At 40.7% G+C, this 23666-nt stretch overlaps 1 protein-coding gene across 19 annotated transcripts in view; it reads left to right on the plus strand.

Moving 5' to 3' along the window:
- Window positions 1-23666, plus strand: part of MEIS2 (Meis homeobox 2) — a 182514-nt gene that overhangs the window by 27462 nt on the left and 131386 nt on the right. For 14 of the 19 annotated variants that reach the window (XM_077263746.1, XM_077263788.1, XM_077263797.1 and 11 more), the window contains exon 7: window positions 8074-8188. In XM_077263746.1, the coding sequence (XP_077119861.1) occupies window positions 8074-8188 (115 nt within the window). Of the gene's footprint in view, window positions 1-8073; window positions 8189-20921; window positions 21015-23666 lie in introns of all 19 variants that reach the window. The other 5 variants (XM_077263656.1, XM_077263667.1, XM_077263648.1 and 2 more) reach the window with 1 other exon arrangement.

The following is a 23666-nucleotide window of genomic DNA, read 5'->3' on the forward strand; positions in this document are numbered from 1 at the left end:
TGATACATAGATGTATGTATGTATGTATGGATGGATGGATGGATGGATAGATGGATGGATAGATCCCAATATGTAGATAGGTGGATGGATGAATAGACGGATAGATGGATGGATGGATAGATAGATTCCTAGATGTAGATAGGTACATGGATGAATGGATGGATGGATGGATAGATGGATGGATAGATAGATCCCTAGATGTAGATAAGTACATGGATGGATGGATGGATGGATAGATAGATAGATAGATAGATCCCTAGATGTAGATAGGTACATGGATGGATGGATGGATGGATGGATGGATAGATAGATGGATAGATCCCTAGATGTAGATAGGTACATGGATGGATGGATGGATAGATAGATGGATGGATGGATCCCTAGATGTAGATAGGTACATAGATGGATACATAGATGTATGGATGGATGGATGGATGAAGCAGCAGACCCGCATTCTGCAGCTGACAGATGTCGAATCCCGTGAGTATCAGTTGGAACAATCCTCTCCCCATACATGAGAACCACCACCATCATGGTTAATAGGAATAATACTGGGTGCAGTAGATGAGAGCGGTGCGGCAGAGCTGGTAATTGTGCTCTGTGCATCTGATGTCAATTACTCTGTAAATATGAGGAATAGGAACATGGGACAGTTTGTTCGCTCACAATGTATCGCACTGGAACGTCATAAAAAAAAGCCGCAATTGTCTGTATCCGGCACCATTGTTCATAATCTGCACCGCTGCAGTGTACTTATGTGTACTCAAATCTACCCGAGGTGTATGACGAATACTGGTCCATATAACGTGCAGCTGAACATAGCGGTCCTCTCTGTTATCAGCCGCAGAGGGCCGGAGCTGCTGATATCATCCACATATTATCATGGGCCGTAGAAGAGGACAGTGGCAGAGCCTAGTCTCCAGCACAGCAATGGCTCCATACTACGATCATAGACTTCTGCCTCCTGCTGTTTGGGGTCAGAATGGCCGATCTATGCTCTCTGGGGCATTATAGGAGGCCCTGTATGAAGGCCTAGGATGGCTCCGACCATTATGGGTCATTCCACTACACTCAATGTATAGGATATTGGTTATGTGGGACAGGAACATAGGCGCCAAATATAATTGGTAAATTGGACAGTAATGACTAGCTGCAGCAGTAATGTCCTGGGCTGTGTTCACACCGGTATCCTGCTCCCAGTACTCCTGCACCTATGGGGCTCGCATGCTCTTTTAAAGACTAAGTATATTTTACATCTGTTTCCATGAAAATATTTACATTTTGTGATACCACATATATTTTTTCCTATTGGTGTTACAAAAAATGATTACATATTTTCTACTCTTTGATTTTTTTTCTGGGTTTAATAAAAACAAAACAGCAAAAAAAAAAAAAAATCATTGTGCGGCTTTCATGCCCTGCTGTAGGTTTAGCAATATCCAATGATGTTACTAAATCAATTTTGAACCTTCCCAGGGAGAGTGTTCTGCTAAAGTAGTGTTTGCGGGGCAGGCTGGTGTGTAAATGAGAAACACATTCTAGGCAGAGAGATCTCTTGTGGCAGAGCGAGAACAAGCTCTTCCCATATTGTCTCCTGCTTTTATATTAATTACAACTTGCATTATCAGCTGCGGGGCTGCGGCCCGGCAAATAGAAAATGCCTTCCCAGGGGAGCGCGCTTCTTGGATGTCTTTTTCATCCGCTTTGTATTGGGCTGCTCAATATTCTCAGCTTTTCACCTGGAAACTCTTCCCTTTAACACAATTAGATTGGAGAAGGAAATGCACATTTGTATCCTAAATTATTAAACCGTCAGCGGCCTAGATGCATGTTACCATATCAGTGAGCGGATTATCACCTCCTGTGAGCGTTACATACTAATGTGTTCATACGGAAGGGAACAATCTATTATCTATCTATTATCTATCTATAGATCTATGCTATCTATCTATCTATCTATCTATCCATCTATAGATGTATCTATCTATCTATCTATTATCTATCTATCTATTTATCTATCAACTATCTATCTATCTACCCATTAGCTATCTATTATCTATCATCTATCTATCTATGGACCACCCCTCCCTCATTATTTTGTGACTGGCAGAGCTGACCTTCTTTGTTGTTCCTGTCTGTTAATGGGTCACTCTGTATTTCCTGTTTTTACATGTAGCCACGCGTTTTGCATCTCTTACTTTTTGCATACGTTACGCTTTTGCGCCAATATTTTAATAAGGGCGCCATTTTATAGCACGCCGATCAGTGCCCATGGCTATAAGGTGACAATAAGCACAAAGATGTGGCCACAATTAGCTGAATTGCCAGATATATGTATAATCTGGCACCGTGCCATGTGCATAAATGGAAATGACATATTTTTGACTAGAGCTAAGCTTGTAGTGATCACTGTCAACTCAGGGTAGTATTGAAGCAGGTAGGAGGGGGACATACATTTTGGTGCAACCTTGGTGCCCAAGAGTAAGAGCGGACACAGACAGAAGAGGGTCCTCGTGCAAGAATATATTGGCCCCTTGTAGTCCAACAATGCACAATTCCACCTGCTTTGGAGGTGCTAGTGGCCCCCTTACCTCTTGCACCAATGCTATGTCCACCCCTGCCCAAGGGGTAAGAAGGCCATGACTACCCCCAAAGATGCATTATGATGAACAATTGGATTGTAAAGGGCCACAAACTGTTCTTGTCTCTCTGCTTCTGTATGGGAACAGCCAGTCCGATAAAAAGAGATCCGCGATGGATCAGAAATCTGGATCCTAATGATTGTTCCACCCATTGGTCAGATCCAGTAATATCAGCGATAAGTGGATGTCTAAAAAGAAAAGCGTGAGACTATGACCCTCCTCTCTCACGGCTCTTTTTCTGGTGATGTTTATCTAGTAAATGTCTTGTACATTTCAGTTTACTGTTGTTAGTTTTGCTATTGGATGCCATAGTGTGGAATCGGTGCCACACAACAACCATAGCAGCTTCACTTGCTGCACTACATTCCTGGCTCTCGGTGTACAACCTCAGATCTCGGGTAGATATGCAACCTGAAACTTGTGAATTTTATAGAATATTTCCTTTTAAGATCTGATTGTGGAGATATTTCCTTGTGTAAAGCAGTTAAAAGTAGCGTTTAGCCTTCAGCTGGGAATGCTGGGTGACAAGTCTCATGAAGGTTGCCACCAAGCCTACATAGAAGCCACCATATATAGTGATACATCCGGGAACAGCAGTGGTGGCCACGTTGGTTGTCACAAAGCTTTCCTATAAACCAGACAAGGATTTACTCACCAGGATAATTATTACTTTACTCCCAGAGTATCTCCTCTCCGGTTACCTCTTGGGTTCCTTTACAATTGGCGAGTTACTTTTATGGTCTACTAGAAAATGATCCAATATAAATCCAATATTGTCACCGAAGTAATAATTTACCTTCATTTTCCACGAGCAGATGCCATTCTTGTCATGGAGCTTTGTGGCCTGCTTGGCGGCATTATTAGGAAAGTGTAGGATTGCATTCACACTGGGTGGGAAGCTGGGTGTTACAGGGTATTAATTAGAGGGGGTTATTAGAAGGTGACAAGTAAGGCAGCTGCTCCACGTGTTTGAGAAATGCTTCCACCTTATCACGGTAGACATAACTGTAGGGCTGCAGTAAGGACACGGTGGCGGAGGTGCGTGTTATATGTACACTGGTATAACTGCACACATTATGGGGTTATTTGTACACTGGTATAACTGTACTTATTATGGGTAGAGGCTGACTGAAACATTCTCTATTCGCTCTAGTCCTGGTTCAGAAAAATGTCATCTGTATTGTTATCACTTGATCTGTTTTTTACATTAGTAAACTTGGTTTTACACATCAACATTTTATAATATAAAAGATCAAATGCAGTTTCCTGGGTTAATGATAGCAATGTAGCCGTAAAAAAACAGATGCAATATGAATGATCCACAGATATGAATGATTCACATACACGAATGATCGATATATAGGAATGATCCATATATAGGAATTATTATTATTTATTTATATAGCACCATTAATTCCATGGTGTTGTACATGAGAATGATGCATATATACGAATGATCCATATATGCCAGTGATCCATGTATACGAATGATCCACATGGGATCTAATTTTTGGGAAATTTCAATGGCCGAGTTTCATTACAAATATGGAGGAGACTAGTGTGCGCAGTGATTATTTTTATTCGGACGCTCGGTCTGTGTGGAAAAACTGTCATCTGAACAGATCTATTGAATTCCGTTGTACAGCGTGCAGGTGTTGTACGCTCGCCTGAATGAGCCCTTACTCTCAGGACATTCAGAAATATACCTTCCTGCCCATAATTACTGTATCTTAACGCTCAGTGCTTATATCCTCCATATACATTCCATTACATACATAAGGTGCCATTCAGACGGTGTATAAACGGGACTCAGATCGGACTGCCATGTATGGACTGGCTGGCGGCTCTCCTGACCCTGCATAGAAATACATGAATCTGTCACGCTTGGGTCAGGACAGCCGCCAGCCAGTCCGATCTTGGTCCAATTTATACGGCCGTCTGACTGCTCCCTCAGTGTGAGCGATGGGAGCAGCTTGTTTAAGCCACTGTCCTAGGTGTTTGGAGGCCATTTATTTTGCATAATGGGTCACTAGTCAATTTGTACTTCAGGTTATGTTCCCATCATGAGCTTTTTGGTGAGTTTTTGATGTTGCAGATTTTCTGAACCATTTCTACACCTATTAAGTAAATTAGGTTTCTTGAGATTTTTTACACTCGTTTTTTATCTTGTTTTTGACCCTGCGTTTTTTGTCTCTTGTTGGTATGTCATATTATAAATAAAGCTGCTTTGTTTTTAATACTTCCTGGTATTTGGCTTTGACAAAACCTTATTGATACAGTCATGTGTGTTTCACAGGAGTTTTAGTTCGTTTCAGTAGCGGAAACACACCAAAAAACGTATGCGTGGAGTTTTTTTTTTACCAATTTTGCAAGTCTGTGGGCAAAATCCTCTCATAATGCTCATGTTGTGGATGTGAAAAGTGCACCGCTGGTCAGTTTACGCAGCGTAATAAAGAAGCATGGCGGTCATGAGATTTCTATAAATCCCATCCACTTTGCTGGAGCTGTAAGACGTTGCGTTTTCGAATGCAGTGAAAATAAGCAGCGTCAAAAACTCATTGTGTGCACACACAGCCTTACGGGAAAAAATGAGAAAATGTAGCATGTAACATGATGATCTATGAAATCTTGCAGAATCTTTGTTAGATACAAATGGGTAGTATAGATTTCTTTTAGTGATATATATATTGCTTACAGGCATACTTGTACAAGGTCGGACCCTGAAGCTGGTCAGGCTGGGGGCATTTTCCTGTATGTCCAGTTTGCCCGTAGCGTTCGCTTTCTCGCCCATTCATCATATGAACCTGTGGCACTCTCCAATATCAGTATGTCAGATTGTGCTTCCTTTCCTCTTTCCTGTCTCTTCCTTTCCTGTCACACTCTCTTTCACTTCTGCTCGCTCTGTCACATTTCACTTCCTTCAATAGCAGTCCATGTGATTGTGTATACAACCAGCAGGGGACATTGGCCCTTAACACAGTAGGATCCAGCCATTTACTCTAATAACACTTTCTTCTATGTAATCCGTGTTTCGCGATGCATTCGCTGCCTGATCTTGGTTTTCACACCTATGCCCTGACTTATTATATGCTGGATAGAAAGACATGGCGCGTCTCGTGTGATATATAATAGTCTGCGTGTTAGGTGGAATTCCTTCTGTCGCCATGTACGTAGCATCTGTTTTACTTTCTATATCTGTGTGACGTCATATGTTGAAAAGGAGGAGTTTGGTGGCCATCTGTCTAGCCCATCCAACAAATGGCCTGTATAAAGCATGGTAAGGTGCCTTTGGGAAGCAATCTGGTTTTTATGTAACCCTTAGCTCCCCTTTATTGGCGTCTAAAGAAAAATAACTAACATGAACTTAAAGGATCTCGCAACCTAAATCCCCAGGAAAATCTTACATAAAAATCTGCTAATATCAGGTGATTGTTTTTGGAGGGTCTCCGAACTAGAGATATGTGGGATTGAGTAATAATGTGGACAGGGTGGTTGGTGTATGTCAGTAAACCAGAATAACGTTGACAGCGAATCTAAGGAATGAAATCCAGGTCCCAAATAACGAAGATCCAAATGTTCAGTAGGAATGAACAAGAAATTTATTAAACCACAATGTGTTTCGGCTGGACTCAGCCTTCATCAGGTGACTCCTGAAGAAGACTGGTGTCAGGTGCCTCCTGAAGAAGACCAGATCAAGTCAAAACGCATAGTGGTTTTAATAAATTTCTTGTTCATTCCTGCTGAACATTCGGATCTTCGTTATTTGGGACTGGATTTCATACCTTGTGTTGCACTCTGCCGGAATCTCTTTTGGAGGATATCCCCCAGTAGCACTCTAGGTTGGCTGCACCATCCCTCATTTTCAAAATACATGCACATTGAGTTGTGCCCCAGTTGCACAACCTAGCCAGGGGAGAGACTTACCTTCTTATTAACATATTGATCTCCAACTTACTGCACTCAGAAAGCACCATCGTTCCTCCCTTTCCCATAGGAATGCTCCAAATTGACAGCAAAGCTGTAACTTATCATAAAGATGTCATTTATATAAAATATTATTATAAACTAAATGGAATTGCGGTGCTAACCCATGCATAAAAACTTCAGAAGAATTTATTCCAAGTAGATTAAAACTTAACTTGGGACCAGGAAGAATCATCTGCTCGGTGCGAAACGGCTGTTGTCCATAAATAGTAGTATTCACTACCATGTTGTACTTTTTATCTACTTGGAATAAAGTCTTCTGAATTTTTTATGCATAGGTGAGTGCCACAATTTCACTTCTACAATACTATTGAACGGTCTACAATATTGTTGCTGAGCACCATTATAGTGGACGGAGCAACAGATTTATGTGGAGTGCCGATATTTTCTCTTTCCTATTGGACTTATTTATATAAAATATGTCATTTTTTATAATCTGGTCTAAACATGATTGTTCCCCCATATCTTCAGTTGTTTTTTGTTCTTGTACCTTTCTGTTCCGGATATATGGCCCCTTCTTCTTTGTATGTAAATATAATATTGTTGGCCTAGATTGTGTGATATGCACCCCCCCAAAAAAAAAGAGTTGAGGGTCACTCCCTAATAATACTCTATTTACATAACAACAACAAAAAAATACTGTTTACACTTCAGGGAATAATATAAATGTACCAATAAATCAGTTATTTTACATATTGTAATCCACAAAAAAAAAATAATAATCCATCCCCAGTGTTACAAAAAAAAAAGTGGGAACCACTCAAATAGCCGAGAAAAAAACAACCACCAGAACTATGGAACAACCCACAAGAATACTGACAAGGATATAAGATTTAAAATATATCTTCTTTATTCACAACAGTTTTACTTCAAGATAAATTGTGTGCACATATCAGGACAAAAAGATATAAATGGGTATAAATAATAAACCATAATATGTGTAAAATCAACAATAAATTAGGGCCCAATTAAAACAAGGAGGCACCGGAAAGGATATTGAAGATCTCCACACTTGTGTAAAAAATGTGCTAAATTTAAAAATCCGTAAGTGATCCCATTACCATATGGGTATACGGGAGAACAACATATATCCTTAATAAAATCATTGTGCTATAGTGGCTAAATATAATTCGGCAACCGAAACTCAATATAGCAATAATGTGCAAGTGCAATATACAAAAAAAAAAAAAAATTGGAGATCCGTACCTTTAAGATGCCACCCGGTCCGGTGGAAAAAACACAAGCAAAAAAAAAATTAATATTGATCTATAAGTGTGCTGAACAGTTTGGGATATTGAGACCAAAGCCACCAGACACCTCAAGAAGAGAACTAATATTGGACTGGAAAATATTGCCCTGTAGGTTGGCTGTAAATTCAGTACAATATCTGATATATTGCAATGATTTTCTCTTCTTTTCCCATCTTCATGGACATCTTCCCGATCAGAATCCTGCCTCATGGAGAGATCACGATGACGCAGTATCTACGCATTCAGCAGGCACGCCGGGACCTTCCAGTGGTGGACATGCATCACAGAGTGGGGACAACAGCAGTGAACAAGGTAGGACCCCTTTATGGTATGTGTGTGTATATAGATATGAGATATTTATGGCTCATCCTCATTCATTTTTGGTTTTCTGTTGTTTGCTTTATATCACTTCAATGGACTCAATGTGACCTTTGATTTGTCTTCATACCCAGATTTGTAAGTTTACGCTCTATATGAAAAAGATAGTTGGAGGAAAATGAGGTTGTAGAATTTGCTGGCCTATATTTTATGGAATTGCCATACTGTGATTCTCAGTGTCAGGTCCATTATTACCTGGAACGTTCTGTTATTACCTTGCATGACCAGAACGCACCGATTACGTGTTGCCCGGCCTACAATCATCGTTGGAGCCGAGTTCGAGAGATCATTCTGATCTCTTAATTTGCTTACCGGCCCATTGAGGTTTCCATGTTTAGTAAACGCAAAAAACCATAATGTATCTACTTTTTATCTCAGTCATTCCTTAATACATGACTTCCACAACTTTAAAATATATTTTATGTGTTTCCTTGTTGGGCTTTTCTATATTTATGCTTGATTCAATGATTGATAGAAATTAATAAAATCTGTTACGGTCATGGACAAAGGTGCATGACTTGATACAAAGGAGAGCTCCTCGCCATGATACACCACGTACGTGTGTGATCATCACCTCTTCAAGATACATTTTCATCTTCTGAAAATAACCAATGAAGGCTCGTATACAAGGAGGACAAGCAGAGATCTTGAAGATTACTAAGAATTTATCCATAAAGTAGATGAGAATTTAGGTTGTGGTACATGGAATTTTTCAGAGTGAGGACAACCTTTCTTCTGGACGTCAGAGCCCTCCATGACACATGTGTTTGAATATTGTGTAGAATGTCTTTCTTTTGTGTAGAATTATATTTTTCTGGGCATCTTGGCCTTCTCTGTGGTATTTTGAGTCTCTCTGAACTTTGGACCTCATTTCGTCAGCTTGGAATTCTCGGTTGGGACATTCTCGTTGTGTGTGGAACTTGCCATCAGTGTGTTGTATGCCACCTCCCAGGCCCCAAGGTTGTAAGAAGAGTACAGCTGACAGACAGTAAAGTCTACCTTCTGTCTTTCACATCATATACATTGGATTTTAGTAGCAAACTGTGAGGTTTTAATGCATGAGGGGAATAGAAGGTCACCCTCGGAAACAGCTCTTATGCTCCCCAATTCTGCTCTTCTTACTGTTTTTGCGGTGATTTTGTGGGAAGCATTGTTCTATTTTATGGATGTAGGGCTTCCACTGAAACAAAGAAGGGTATAAATCCTGTTCCTACACTTACAGTTGCGCTCTGACACATATGGTGGAGAAATGGACCACAGCTTTTCAAGGCCATTTTTAATATTCATTAGTTGCCATTTTTTCATAAGAAAATGTTTCAGTTACTTTACTTTTTGGTAGTTTTTACACTATACAAACATATAAAAAATATATCTTAGTATTGTGTTAGCCAGTAGATAGAAAGGTATCAACTACTCAGGACTCTCAAATTTTAATACTTTACACCTTCCCAAAGTGACTGTTCCTCCACCCTACATAATCATTAATCCTTTCGGGCCAAGTAATCATTTGTGATTTCTTGAAGTCACTTTTCTTTTTTTTTGTCCTATGGTATTTTATGACTTTTTTTAACCAAATTTTTTAAAGTGGGACCAGAGGTTCATGAATTTGCAGCAAAATACAAAATGCTTATTATTTTTGTCTTTAACCAGTTTTTTTTTACCACCAAAATTCTCAAATCCTTTAAAAAGTCTCAGAACTGCACCAAACTAAGAATTCCTCCAGAAACCTTACTCCAGGCAGGGTCTGGAGTGAGATGTGGCAAAAAAAAGTGATATTTGTTAAGAGTCGCCTTTCATGAATCCGTCTAAAAACATTTGGATGTGCAAAACTGTCAAGGAAAACTTGAAAAAGACTTAAAAAAGAAATAGAACTTAAAAAGTGTTGCAAAACGTATAGAGAATAAGAACAAATTACTTCAGAAAAGTGCAGAAACAGCAATGATGAATGAGTTATACAGTAAATGATGAAAAAATTCCCTTTTTTAAAAAATACTAACAGTTCTGTGCAAGAATTCCTTGTGATGGACACAGGGATGTCGGGGAGGGAGGCAGTGGAATTCTTTACCCTCAGGAACAGGTTTTGCTGAACTGCCCAGAGGGTGCACACACAGATCACACAAGAGATTCCGGCACATTATTCACACACCAGTGCTGCAAGTTCTTTATTTGTGTTAATATTCGGTTAAATATTTGTTGTAACCATGTACAAGCTCCACTTACTGTCAATTGTCTGCGAGAGGCCCCAAACCTTCATCCATCAACAGAACCTCAGCTGCCACTGTCAGGCTGGGACTATTCTCGTTCCTACTGACTCTATTTTATTATAAAGTCTTTGATTTCACCGAGCCATCTCCCCCTACTCCATTATCCCAATACAGGCTGGCTCTATTTTTTTTTTCTTATTTTTCTATTTCTGGGTAGGATGATCTCCGGGAATGGCATGTTTCTCCATTATTGTATACTATGGTGGCTGTGGAGGATCACTTGACAAAAAAAACTTACCCAAGCAATAGGGAGCGTGCCTAAACCAGGCGTTCTATCTCAATGGGTCCTCTTGCAGACACCAAAAGTACTATGGCGCAATGGTGACTACAGAGTACTGCATCTTTAGGTGACTGCATACATTAGACCAGGAGCGCACATTATTTGGTCCAAGGGTCACATTGTCATGCTGAACCAATTTTAAACAGTATTAAGGGGGTACTTACATGAATATATCACCAGAACCACCATCAGTACATTAATACATCACCAGAACCAAGTTTTTAAGTATTTAAGAAGGATTTGGACTGTGTTTGTTTAGGCTCTGCTCAAAAGAAATCAGTGTGAACACACGCTAAGGTAAATTGAGTTTTTGGAGACAGAAACTCAGCAGGTCCTCTGCATAAAACTACTCAAAACTTAGAGATTTGAGAATAAGTGTTAACCTAGCTATAAAACACATTATGGATTTCTACATGTGTTGAAGATCAGAACCAACGTCAGTACATGAGTGCAGTGCCAGAACCAACATCAGTATAAGAATGTGGCACCAGAATTCAGTGTCTCCCATGCCTTTGTGGTGCCGGCAGCAGTGTGATGACATCAACAGTATGATGACCTCATCATGCTGCTGCACCTGCATTTCGGAACCAGGACTAACAAGCGCTCTTCTCCTCCAGTCCCAGCGCCCAAGTGTTTTGAAAGACACAAATACATTTGAATATGGCAAGAAGGGAATGACATCTCCCGGACACCTCCGTGGGCCACACAACATCCTTTGGCAGGCTGCATGCAGCCTGTGGGCTGTAAGTTGTGCAGGTCTACATTAGACTAATGTTGGCCAACCATTTGACATTCGTTTAGCCTATGTTGAGGAAAAAATATTGGCACGTTGAATTACAACATGTCGGATGCTTTGCTTTCAAGGAAATATGCCTCCTCTAGAGATGTCTAGCTGTGGCTTACCATCTCCATTTCTCGTTCACACCACCTGCACACTTGTAAGCGTGCAAGTGTCTGGAGAAGTTGGAAAGAATAGCTGGACCAACAGTTGTTAATTACTGTATATATGGACACCTTAAGGTCAGGCAAATTCATGGCACGGCTGAAAAAACCATCCCTTGTAGATTGTGAGCCCTCGTGGGCAGGGTCCTCTCTCCTCCTGTACCAGTTGTGACCTGTATTGTTTAAGATTATTGTACTTGTTTTTATTATTTATTAAAAAAAGGATGGAGCATGTTGAACTCATGATGCCCACTCCTTTTTTTCTTCTTTTTCCTCATTTAGAACACATGCATGCGCTCTCAAACCATGCATGCATTTCATGGGGGAGGTGGAGAACAATAGCTTTTGGCTCAAAGATTGTTCAATTAATAACAAGTACTTAGGGCATATGGGCACCTTTATGTAACCAGACTCATAGATCAGGCAACGGACTCTAAGACTTGATTGACCCTTACTTCTAGCTGACACTTCCTCTGCAGACCTTATGGATTGATTTGTTCTAGTTATCCATGCACATTGACAAAACTAACTGAAATTTTGCCCGCATACATTTTTTTTCTAAAATTATCACCTGGGTACAGTTATACAGGAATCTACACCATAAAGGAATACAAAGGGTTAGCCATGTCACAGCAGTAGGAAAACCCCCCATTTTGGCATAGACTAAATTCCAAGACAGGCTGGGACAGCAACTGCAAAGTCCTGGAGTCACAGACACCCCTTCACTGCTGGACCCTCCACTGATACTTAACTGTAAACAGCTGCCTCTTTGTGTATGTTCCATCTCACACTGAGAGCAAAATCTGTGTTTCTCTGCAGAAAATAAATTAGACTTCAGTTTTCATTGTTACTTGCAACATTACACTCTATGGTGATGGTTTGATGATTGCACTAAATCTTCTTGCTGCATAAATATATATCTTTAGATGCTGAAGAGCCAGACCCTCACTGCCTGACATGTAAAAACCTTCATTCAAAGGTTTATGTATTTATATAATATGTTTACTATATTCAGGATAGATAATAGATACACAATAGATAGACAGATAGATGATTGCTAGATAGATATAGATAGATAATAGATAGATGTATAGATGATAGATAGATAGATAGATAGATAGATAGATAGATAGATAGATAGATAGATAGATAGTAAACAAAAAGGGAAACAGCACAAAAAGATGTAAAAAAAAAAAAAAAGGACTTTAATGCCCTGTGGCATTTCTCAAGCCAAGGATTTGTTTTATTCGAAACGTTGCCACGTTTTACATCTTTTTGTGCTGTTTCCCTTTTTGTTTCCTGTCTGAAAGGCCATTGGAATGCTGGTCAGGGAAGCGAGCACGCTTTAAGGTATTTTTTCTGGTGCTGTTCCTCTTTTTCTACCTAGATAATAGATAGATAGATAGATAGATAGATAGATAGATAGATAGATAGATAATACATAGATAGTCTCTTCCAAGAAAGAATGAATGAAAATCTCTCAAACAAGAATTAAAAGACTCTACAAAAAGCGTTTACAAGCTGTGATACTTTTATAAGGGCTGTCACTTTATCATTCTCAGTGTGACCAGCCCTAAATTTCATGGTGTTTCCAACTTTCCATCCTTTCCTGACAATCCCATGAAGCACAGACCTGCCCTAACCATAGCAGAGGATTTCTGGGTATGTCTGCACATTGCATTAAATCAAGACCCAAGTAGTGTAATGTCACCTGCGGAGTGGCACATGTCAGTGTAAGCTTCTGGAGACATAAAGCTGATGTTTGCTAGTTACACGTTATTGCACTGACATGAAAACATCATAAAAGTGCGAGGGAAAAGCTGTTTTCACAATAAAAATGTGATGCTTCCCTTTTATGTGCCCATAATATTTTGCAGAATTGTAGCTCAGGATAAGAGTTTGTAATTATCATAGATAACAATAGAGCAATGTGATGTGGCTGCTGTAGTGACGACCTATTGACCGCAGCCGTGGACAGGCTCAGACAGCGCAGATGATTCATTAGTACAATTTTAACAGATTTCAGCCCGTTAGATATCTGAAAACCTATAACACACTGTAACCGCTTTCATTTCATCCCTTCACTTTATATTTTGTGTTTTGTGTAATTTTCTGTACTACAAATTTGTAAAAAAAAAAAAAAAAAAAAGCCCATATAGCCGAGACATATAGAATTTGTGGCTTATTTGTCATTCAGGAGGAGGTGATATCCTGAGTACAGTGATGTCAGCCATATTGGTGGTCACCTGTGTGCCTGAGGCCATATTGGTGGTCACCCTTTGTGCATGAGGCCATATTGGTGGTCACCGCTGTGCATGAGGCCATATTGGTGGTCACCCCTGTGCATGAAGCTATATTGGTGGTCACCGCTGTGCATAAGGCCATATTGGTGGTCACCCCTGTACATGAGGCCATATTGGTGGTCACCCGTGTGCCTGAGGCCATATTGGTGGTCACCCCTGTGCATGAGGCCATATTGGTGGTCACCCGTGTGCCTGAGGCCATATTGGTGGTCACCCCTGTGCATGAGGCCATATTGGTGGTCACCGCTGTGCATGAGGCCATATTGGTTGTCACCCCTGTGCATGAGGCCATAGTGGTGGTCATCCATGTGCAGGAGGCCATATTGGTGGTCACCCGTGTGTCTGAGGCCATATTGGTGGTCACCCGTGTGCCTGAGGCCATATTGGTGGTCACCCGTGTATATGAGGCCATATTGGTGGTCACCCATATGCAGGAGGCCATATCGATGTTCATCCGTATGTATGAGGCCATATTGGTGGTCACCCATGAGCATGAGGCCATATTGGTGGTCACTCGTGTGCATAAGGCCATATTAAAGATGTAATGATTAGTACTGACATTATTGTATTTTGGGTGGTTTGGGGTCTTGTAAGGGTTGTTTCATTGTCCCATCAGACACCTGATTTTGCTGTAGGAAGTCACGGTCAGCCAGGCAAATGGAGTATTAGACGTCGAAGTAAGATTGAGGCTACACGTCAACTTTGGCAGCGACACAAGTCATGCTGATAGATTGATAGCTGTTGCTGCTCAATCGCAGCACAATATAAATAAATGGGTCACATCGCGATCTCGACTGTACTGCGAAAAGCAAGTCGCAGAGAACCCAATTGGGTATTATTATTATTTATTATGTATGCTTGTTTGTCACGGCTGCTGTACCCTTAGGGTTGCAATGTGACCCCAATCACTTGTATAACACAGCGATGGAGCAGGATCACCTAGAAAACTATGGCTGCATGTCTTGTAGCTAGGGTCAGAAAAGTGTAAGGAAAATCATTCAATTTTCCATCCTTATGCAGTGAGAGTGTCCATTTTTTATTCCCGTGTGGCATCCATTTTTATGCATCAACATTTTAAAATGGACAGTACCAAATACAGTATCCTAGGGTAATACTGGCAAAGTATCTGTAAAGATTGGATGCCACACGGATGATCAGAACAAGATCTGATTATTTTTTGTGCATTGATAAATTAGAATGGACGAGTATCATTTACATACAGAAGAGAGCATTACATTCCACCATTTATTTCACACGGTCCAAAAAAACGGTCATCTCAACAGCACTATTGAATTTCATTGGTCAGTGTACTGTGTGATATTTACTTGGACAGCACACGTTTGTATAAACACGCTCATCTGAACGAGCTTTTAGGGCGCCTGCAGACGCGTGTATGAAAAATTGGCCGAGTTTCATCCAGAAATGCAGACAATGTTTTTTCTCATTTTCATCCAATTTTCATCCATGTGACACTGGTGTGCCCGTTTTTTTTACACTCATGTGCTATCCGTGTGCCCAAATTTTTACATCCATGTGCTTTCCATGTGTGATCTATTTTTGCGGCAATGTGCTATCCATGCACGATATATTTCTACATCCACGTGCTATCCGTGTGTGATCTATTCTTAAGTCCATGTGCCATCCATGTGCTATCCGTGTGTTATCCATTCTTAAGTCCATGTGCTATTCATATGTAATCCATTTTTACGTCCATGTGCTATCTGTGTGCGATTCATTTTTACGTCCATGTGCTATCTGTGTGCGATTCATTTTTACGTCCATGTGGTATCTGTGTGCGATCCATTTTTACGTCCATGTGGTATCTGTGTGCGATCCATGTTTACGTCCATATGGTATCTGTGTGCGATCCATTTTTGCATCCATGTGCTATCCGTGTGTGATCCATTTCTACATCCACGTGCTATCTGTCTGTGATCCATTTTACATCCATGTGCTATCCGAGTGTGATCCATTTTTACATCCATGTGCTATCTGTGTGAAATCTGGTTTTATAGGTTCATGCGCTATCCGTGTGCGATCCATTTATGCAACCATGTGCTATCCGTGTCCGATCTGGTTTTATACGTCTATGTGCGATCTGTGTGTGATCCATTTCTACGTCCATGTGCTATCGGTGTGTGATCCATTCTTATATCCACGTGCTATCCGTGTGTGATCCATTTTTACATCCATGTGTTATCTGTGTGTGATGCATTTTTAACTCCATGTGCTATCTGTTTGCGATCCATTTTTACCTCGGACGTGTCCGCTCTTCGCCAGTCGTTACACTGGCTGCCCATTCATTACAGGATACAACTCAAAGTACTTGTTCTCACCCACAAAGCTCTCCACAGTGCGGCACCCCCTTACATCTCCTCCCTCATTTCTGTCTATCGGCCTAGCCGACCACTGCGCTCTGCAAACGACTTTCGACTAACCTCTGCACTAATCCGTACCTACCACTCCCGACTCCAAGACTTCTCCCATGCTGCGCCAATCCTCTGGAATGCTCTACCCCAAGATATTAGGCCCATCCACAACTTGCATAGTTTTAGGCGCTCGCTCAAAACTCATTTGTTCAGAGCGGCCTATCACGTTCCCTAATCAAAGTCATTTTATGTTTGTGTGTGTGTGTGTGTGTGTGTGTAGCCCATTCACTATCTCCATCTACCCCCCACCCCCTGAAGATGGCTGGACCATCATTGTAAATACATCATTGTAAATACACACCTGTACTTTGTATCTTCCCCACCTCATTGTAAATTGTAAGCTCTCACGAGCAGGGTCGTTTTTTTTTGTCTTATTTTGCTTTATTACTGTATTGTTAACGTTGATACCTACAACTGTTGTGTTTGAAACTGTTAAACTGTAAAGTGCTGCGGAATATGTTGGTGCTATATTAATAAAGATTATTATTATTATTACCTCCATGTGCTATCCGTGTGTGATCCATTTTTACCTCCATGTGCTATCCGGTGTGATCCATTCTTGCGTCCATGTGCTATCCATGTGTGATCTGGTGTTATACCTCCATGTGCTATCCATATGTGATCTGGTGTTATACGTCCATGTGTTATCCGTGTGCAATCCATTTTTATGTCCATGAGCTCTCCGTTTGCGATCCATTCTTATATCCACGTGCTATCTGAGTGTGATTTATTTTTATGTCCATGATCTCTCCGTGTGCGATCCATTCTTATATCCACGTGCTATCCATGTGTAATCATTTTTATGTCCACATGCTAGCTGTGTGCGATTCATTCGTATGTCCACGTGATATCCGTGTGCAATCCATTCTTATATCCATGTGCTATTCGTGTGTGATTCATTCTTATGTCCACATGCTATCTGTGTGCGATTCATTCTTATGTCTACGTGATATCCGTGTGCAATCCATTCTTATATCTATGTGCTATTCATGTGTGATTCATTCTTATGTCCACATGCTATCTGTGTGCGATTCATTCTTATGTCTACGTGATATCCGTGTGTGATCCATTTTTATGTCCACGTGCTATCCGTGTGCGATCAGTGTTTCATACATCTACATTAAGACACGTCCATGATCAGAATCCCAGATTTATAATAGAAATGTAGCTGTAATAATTGGATGCCACTTGGATATTCTGTGCGGGATCTGATTTATTTTTCGCACCCATAGATGTGAATGTGTGAGTCTCATCGGAGACTTGGCAAAAAATTCTGCACACTGTGATTTCTTTCTCACGGACGATCGGACCGAGAAAACAATTGTTCATCTGAGCAGCACTATTGAATAACATGGGTCCCATTAAAAATGCGATAGCACACATCCGATATATACGCCCTTCTGCATGAGCCCTGATACCAACATGGCTTGGGTCTACCAGGACTACTCTCACAAAGTGGCTCTCTGATTAGAGTTGCAGATGATTTCCAGTTTACGACACACTATACCTCTTTATGACAAATGTCCTCTATTGAAATGTCTTCCCATGGAAATCACCTATCCATTACATATTTCTGCGTCACAACAAACTATACATTGACGGGTGAATTATTTCCGTTCATTTACTTTGGACGGATAAGTGCCGATCATGCGAGCGCGGAGCAAAACATTCTCTAATTCTATATGTTAAGTTACTTGGAAACCACAGTGTTGTGAAAACACAGATCCTTCTTCTCTCAGCCCCTTTTTTTTTTGCTTTGTGGAAGAAGAATTCTCTTGACGCCTGTTAGACCTTAATTTAAAGGTATAATTAAACTTGAATGTAGCCTCATAAACAAAAGATAAACAATAAAGCTGCCGCATTCCCTGCTGCTTCATGGCTTTGTCCGCCAGCTGTTTTTGGCCTTGTGATTTTTGCGCTAAGTTGGGAGCTCCATGGACACAGGTCAGGAGAGCCGCGCTCCCGCTCACAACACTTCCACAAGACGTTTTCATCACTTGAGATTATTAAATTCCTCTGAATGCAAAGGATGCGGCCTGGCAGGGAATAGTCATCAGGCCGACATGAGATTTCAACATGATATTTCCCTCTTAATGGCTCATTTTCCTTTGGTTTTGTTTGTAAAAGTTGTGAGTTGGGTGGAGGGGAGTAGACTAATGGAATTAAAAATAAAGTGCCCATTGACCCTGAAAATGGCCGGCAGATAACAGGACAGGCGACAGAGTGAAATCCCATCCTAGAGCTGATACTTCTATATTCGCCGGACTGGATGAAGGAAGAAACACTGACTTTTCATATATGAACATTGTCTTACAATTTTGTCCACAATTTTATTTAATTTGTTTTGCTTTTTCATCCTTGCGTTGTTTTTGTTCGTCTTGTTTTTTTTTTTTTTTTGTTTTTTTTTAATTCCATTTAATTGTTAGTTGGGAACTAATTGTGAATATTTTATTATAATGACTGCAAATTAAATAGATAGAGATCCTCATATGAGTCTACAGAGCCCAGAAATGCTTATAAGGGCAAATCAATTAGGAAATAGTTTTAATAGTTTTGCCAATTAACACAGCAAAGGCCAATTTTACATTATATTATTTATGTCATATTTCTGATACGGCCCCAGAGAGTTTAATGAGAGCTTCAGCCCTAAATACACCTGTATATTGTAGCCCCTAATTTGGACAGGATTTGACAATTATGTTACATCCATGGGACTCCGGGGTTCATTGTACGACCAGATCTGATATTGAGTAAAACATGAATGAAGTTGAATTTTAGCCATCTGATAATATTTGTCCTTACATTGAAATATTCATGGCCACTGTTAAATTCACACCATATTGTCTGTAAGGCTATGTTCACACGTTGCGTTTTTGCTGCTCCTTTTTATGAAAATTTTAAGCTGCGTTTTGCAGTACCAACAAAGTCTATGACATTTCAGAAATCTCATGCACACAATTTTTTTAATTTTTTTTCTGACCGATTTGAAAAACTGCTGCGTTTTTGCAAATTGCAGCGTTTTTTTCAGCTTTTTTTCCCCCGTAGAAATCAATGAGTAAATGCAAAAATGCATTAAAAAATGCAGCTATCGGGTTTTGCTGTGCTTATGATGCAAAAAAGCGTAATGAAGTTGCATCATGATTTTTTGGAGGGCACTAAACTTTATCAGGATGCAAAAGAGACAACAAAAATGCAGGGAAAAAAAAAACACAGCAAAAACGAAGCAAACACGCAGAAAAATCTGTTTTTTATAAGCAGCTTCTTTACTGCCAAGAGAACATGTTTTGCCTGCGGGAAAAAATGCAGCAAAAACGCAATGTGAGAACAGATGATTAAGATATAAAAAGTAACACAATTCTAAATATATAATACAGTAATTTGGCATTTTTGGAATATTTGGAACCAGCCTGAGAAGTCTGGGAGGAAAAGTATAAATCTTAAAGGAATCTGTCAGTAGAATCCACCATCCTCAGCCGTCTATATGGGCATGTAGGTCATAGGAAGCTGAATAAAATGACACCTTAATATCTGCGCTCTGATGTCTTATTCCAGAGAAATCCACGTTTATATGTAAATGAGCTGTTAAGATCTATGGGCCGGACATAGATCTCTACATGTTTCTACACTTTACCAGTGTGTGACACATAGATCAGGAGAGCAGACTGTCAGTCATTACATGTCTCACACTTGTAGCAACTCATTTCATATAAAATAATATCTGGAGGCAAATTCTTGGGGAGATCTTTGTCCAGCCCATAGATCTTAACACATCATTTACATATTAAGAAAAATGTGGATATCTCTGGAATAAGACTTCGGATCGCAGATATCAAGGTATCATTTTACTCAGCTTCCTATGACCTACATGCCAATTTAGATAGCTGAGGTGTGTGGATCCTACTGACAGATTCCTTGAATTCCTTTCATTATTTGTCATTATGGAACTACACGTTCTTCCTAAATTCTCCACATAATACATGTCACCCTGCTTCTCGGGAGAAGGAAGAGGCAGATACTTAGGAATTTTCTTGCATCATTTCCATGTCAGATATTCCAACTCCCAGAACAGCCAGTGCCCAGATAAGACATGACTCTACTGTGGGGGGGCTGCATGTGCTCCTAATATCTGCTCCTCTCTCCTCAGCTGAGAGGTTGCTTCAGGCACCCACTACCACGCAGCTTGTTTTCATGCGGTTCCATGTACATAATCACTGATACTCCCTTGGTGCGGCTCGTTCTACCAGAGCGGACTCTGTGATCCTTTCCCCGGGTGGGGTCTGTTACTAAAAGCTGAGAATAGATGCATTAAAGACGGAGGGAGACTTTCATGATCCCATTAGCATAAGAGAGGGTAAATTATTCATGCAGAGTGAGAGTTCATGGGTTGGGCTGGGAGTATGGTTAATGCACAGTGTTTTCAGATGTATCACTCTCTGCTTGGGCTCCTAGATTTACGGGATTGCTCCTATGGCTGCTTCACACTGGTCTCTGTCCCTCAGCTATCAAACCTCCCTACAGACATGTCTGGCTTGGATCCAGCAGGTGATAAAACAATCATCAGCTGAAAAATCAGTTGATGTGCATGTGTGTATATCTAGTACCTAGCTCTGCAAGCGACCGTGAGATTTCTTTAGGGTTACGAGATCCCCTATATAGGGGAACATGACGGTGTTGCTAGCATTGCGTTAGTAATATATGATTTTGTTGGAAATTTCATATTTAGATTTTATAGCTTTTCTATAGGTATTTTTTCTTCTCGTTTTCTGGGTCATGTATGGGTCTACCTGGCCTATAGGTTACACCGGTGGCTCCCAAGACCAATAGATGATGTAAGGTTCCTCGTCCTGTCCTATTAAAGAAAATGTTCTTATTCTGTATAATGATATGTTTCTGAGGATATGAAGGACAGTTTTTCTATTGACATACGCCCCTTCATGGAATCGGCCCCAGCCCCTTCAGTAATGTATATAGCAACGCCTAGTAATTAAATGGCTGCCTTGGGGCTCCAAGCATTAGGTGAAGAGGTAGAGGCATTCTTAAAAGCAAGTTATTGTGAGACGAGTAATTAGATGGCAGGAGGTCATGAACGCTAAAGTGATATTTGTAATGGACTCTCTCGCGAATGCAAGTCCAGGCAAAGTCGCTTTTTAACCCATTTTGTTTCCCAAATGTAAGAACATACTCACCTTGGATTGAGGCAGTAATAGTAGTGGTGAAGCAGTAATGGTCTTTTACTTCTGCTCATACTGTGGCCACCTAGGAATGGTGGTCTTCCTCTATATGTGACTGCAGATGATGACATTCCATGAAATTACGCAGATAATGGACAGCCGTGCAGACACCAGTACAGAATGGGATATGGGTGGCAGGATAGGAAGGATATGGGTGGCAGACGTTACTCATTGCACATTCTTGAAGTCTGATGGCACTTGGTCAATGAAAAATGGGAAATGAACAGTAAATAGGAAGAGGGATTGGCAGACATCGTGCTTATAAAGAATCATGGTTGGGGAAGGCATGATAAAAATCACATCTGGCACTCGTGATGTGAATAAGCGGTGTCCCGATGGATTACACGTTTCGTCACATCTTCGATGTCCTATGATCTTCGCTAAAGTCATTATTCTAGGTCAAGTCACAATTGCCTGGGTTTAAAGAGATCCCGACTTGTTGAATATGATCTCTGATCTTCAGGGGGGATGTTATAGAGTAGGGGAACCTGATCATTTGTGTGTAAAATGTTGTGTATCTGCCTATGAGTCCAGTGGGCGGTTCTGTTTAGTGATAGATAGTCTTCCCTGTATGACGGTGCATGCAGAGATAGCTGTCAATCACTAGTAGCACCGCCCACTGGACTCGTATGCAGACAAGCACGAGGGATTTCAATGGATAAAATGCAAGTTAGGGCAGGTGTGGATGACTGTAGATTCAGCCGTGATAACCTGTCTGGTTATGCTAATAAAAAAATATTTAGAATTGAGAGTCCTCAGTAGCTGATACCTTTTAATGGCTAACTGAAAAGATGGTAACAAATTGCAAGCTTTCGAGATTACTCAGGTCTCTTCATCAGGCATAGACTGAGTAGTCTTGAAAGCTTGCAATTTGTTACCATCTTTTCAGTTAGCCATTAAAAGGTATCAGCTACTGAGGACTCTCAATTCTAAATCTTTTTCTATCTACTGGCTAACACGCAACAAAGATATATATCTTTCCTGTATGGTTATGCTAATAACACTCTGATCAGTGCTTAATCAGAGTTTGATCAGAGTGTGATTTGACTATCTTGGATAAGGAGAAGATGGAAAAAAAAAACGTCTTCATCTTTTCCATTGTGTCAGTCTGTGGAAATTGGACCGCACTCCGATGTCTTTTGAGTGCAGTCCGATGTTTCCCACACAATCATTGACTTACATGGCTGAGTGGAATTCGAATATCAGATCAAACTCGGACATGCAGAATTTTTTTCCGTGGATCGACTCTCTCCGAGGATTAAATTTGACATGTACACGGCCACCAGAATAACATTGGACAGAGTGCGTCCGATGTTTTGTTGGATCTCACTCGTCTGCACCTGTCGTACTACAGAACCTTTTCCTACAAACCTATATATCATTCAGCTCAGCTTCTCCTTCTCTACACCGTGCTGTCCCCAGATCATCCAGCTTGTACACCTGGACATGTTCCCTTTATTGCTAAATATAGTTATCCATACTGTGGTGAACGTGTCACCAGTATATGCCATTGCTGCATGATCTTCATGGTGGTGATGTAGGGATAGGTAGAACTTTCCCATTAATAGGTGACAGAAGAGCTGTTAGCTTTCAATCCTGACCTTGCATGAGTCTGTCCTGGGTGTAATAGAGGCTGCCAATTTCCAGTCTTCTGTATAGACATACGGCAGAAGAATACTGTATATTATTTATATGTATTAATAGCACGAGGCATGCACATTAGTGGTGATCTGCCCGTGACCCCGCACAACCTCCTGATCCCATTACACAGCTGTAACCCTCCGTGAATCTGCTGTAGTGTCAGGTCAGGGGGTCCCATAGAAAAGCCATTCTGCCCCTGGGAGTAGAGTTTATTACAGTTCATGTATTGGCTCTCTCGCCGGACTGGTTGGCTATTGATTTGTGTGGTGTCCTCAGCACTTATTGCTTGATCCCAGCGGGAGGCTTTAGCCTGTGATATTGC

This window comes from Ranitomeya variabilis, chromosome 1 (genome assembly GCF_051348905.1).
Source record: "Ranitomeya variabilis isolate aRanVar5 chromosome 1, aRanVar5.hap1, whole genome shotgun sequence".
In the NCBI taxonomy this organism is placed as follows: domain Eukaryota; kingdom Metazoa; phylum Chordata; class Amphibia; order Anura; family Dendrobatidae; genus Ranitomeya; species Ranitomeya variabilis.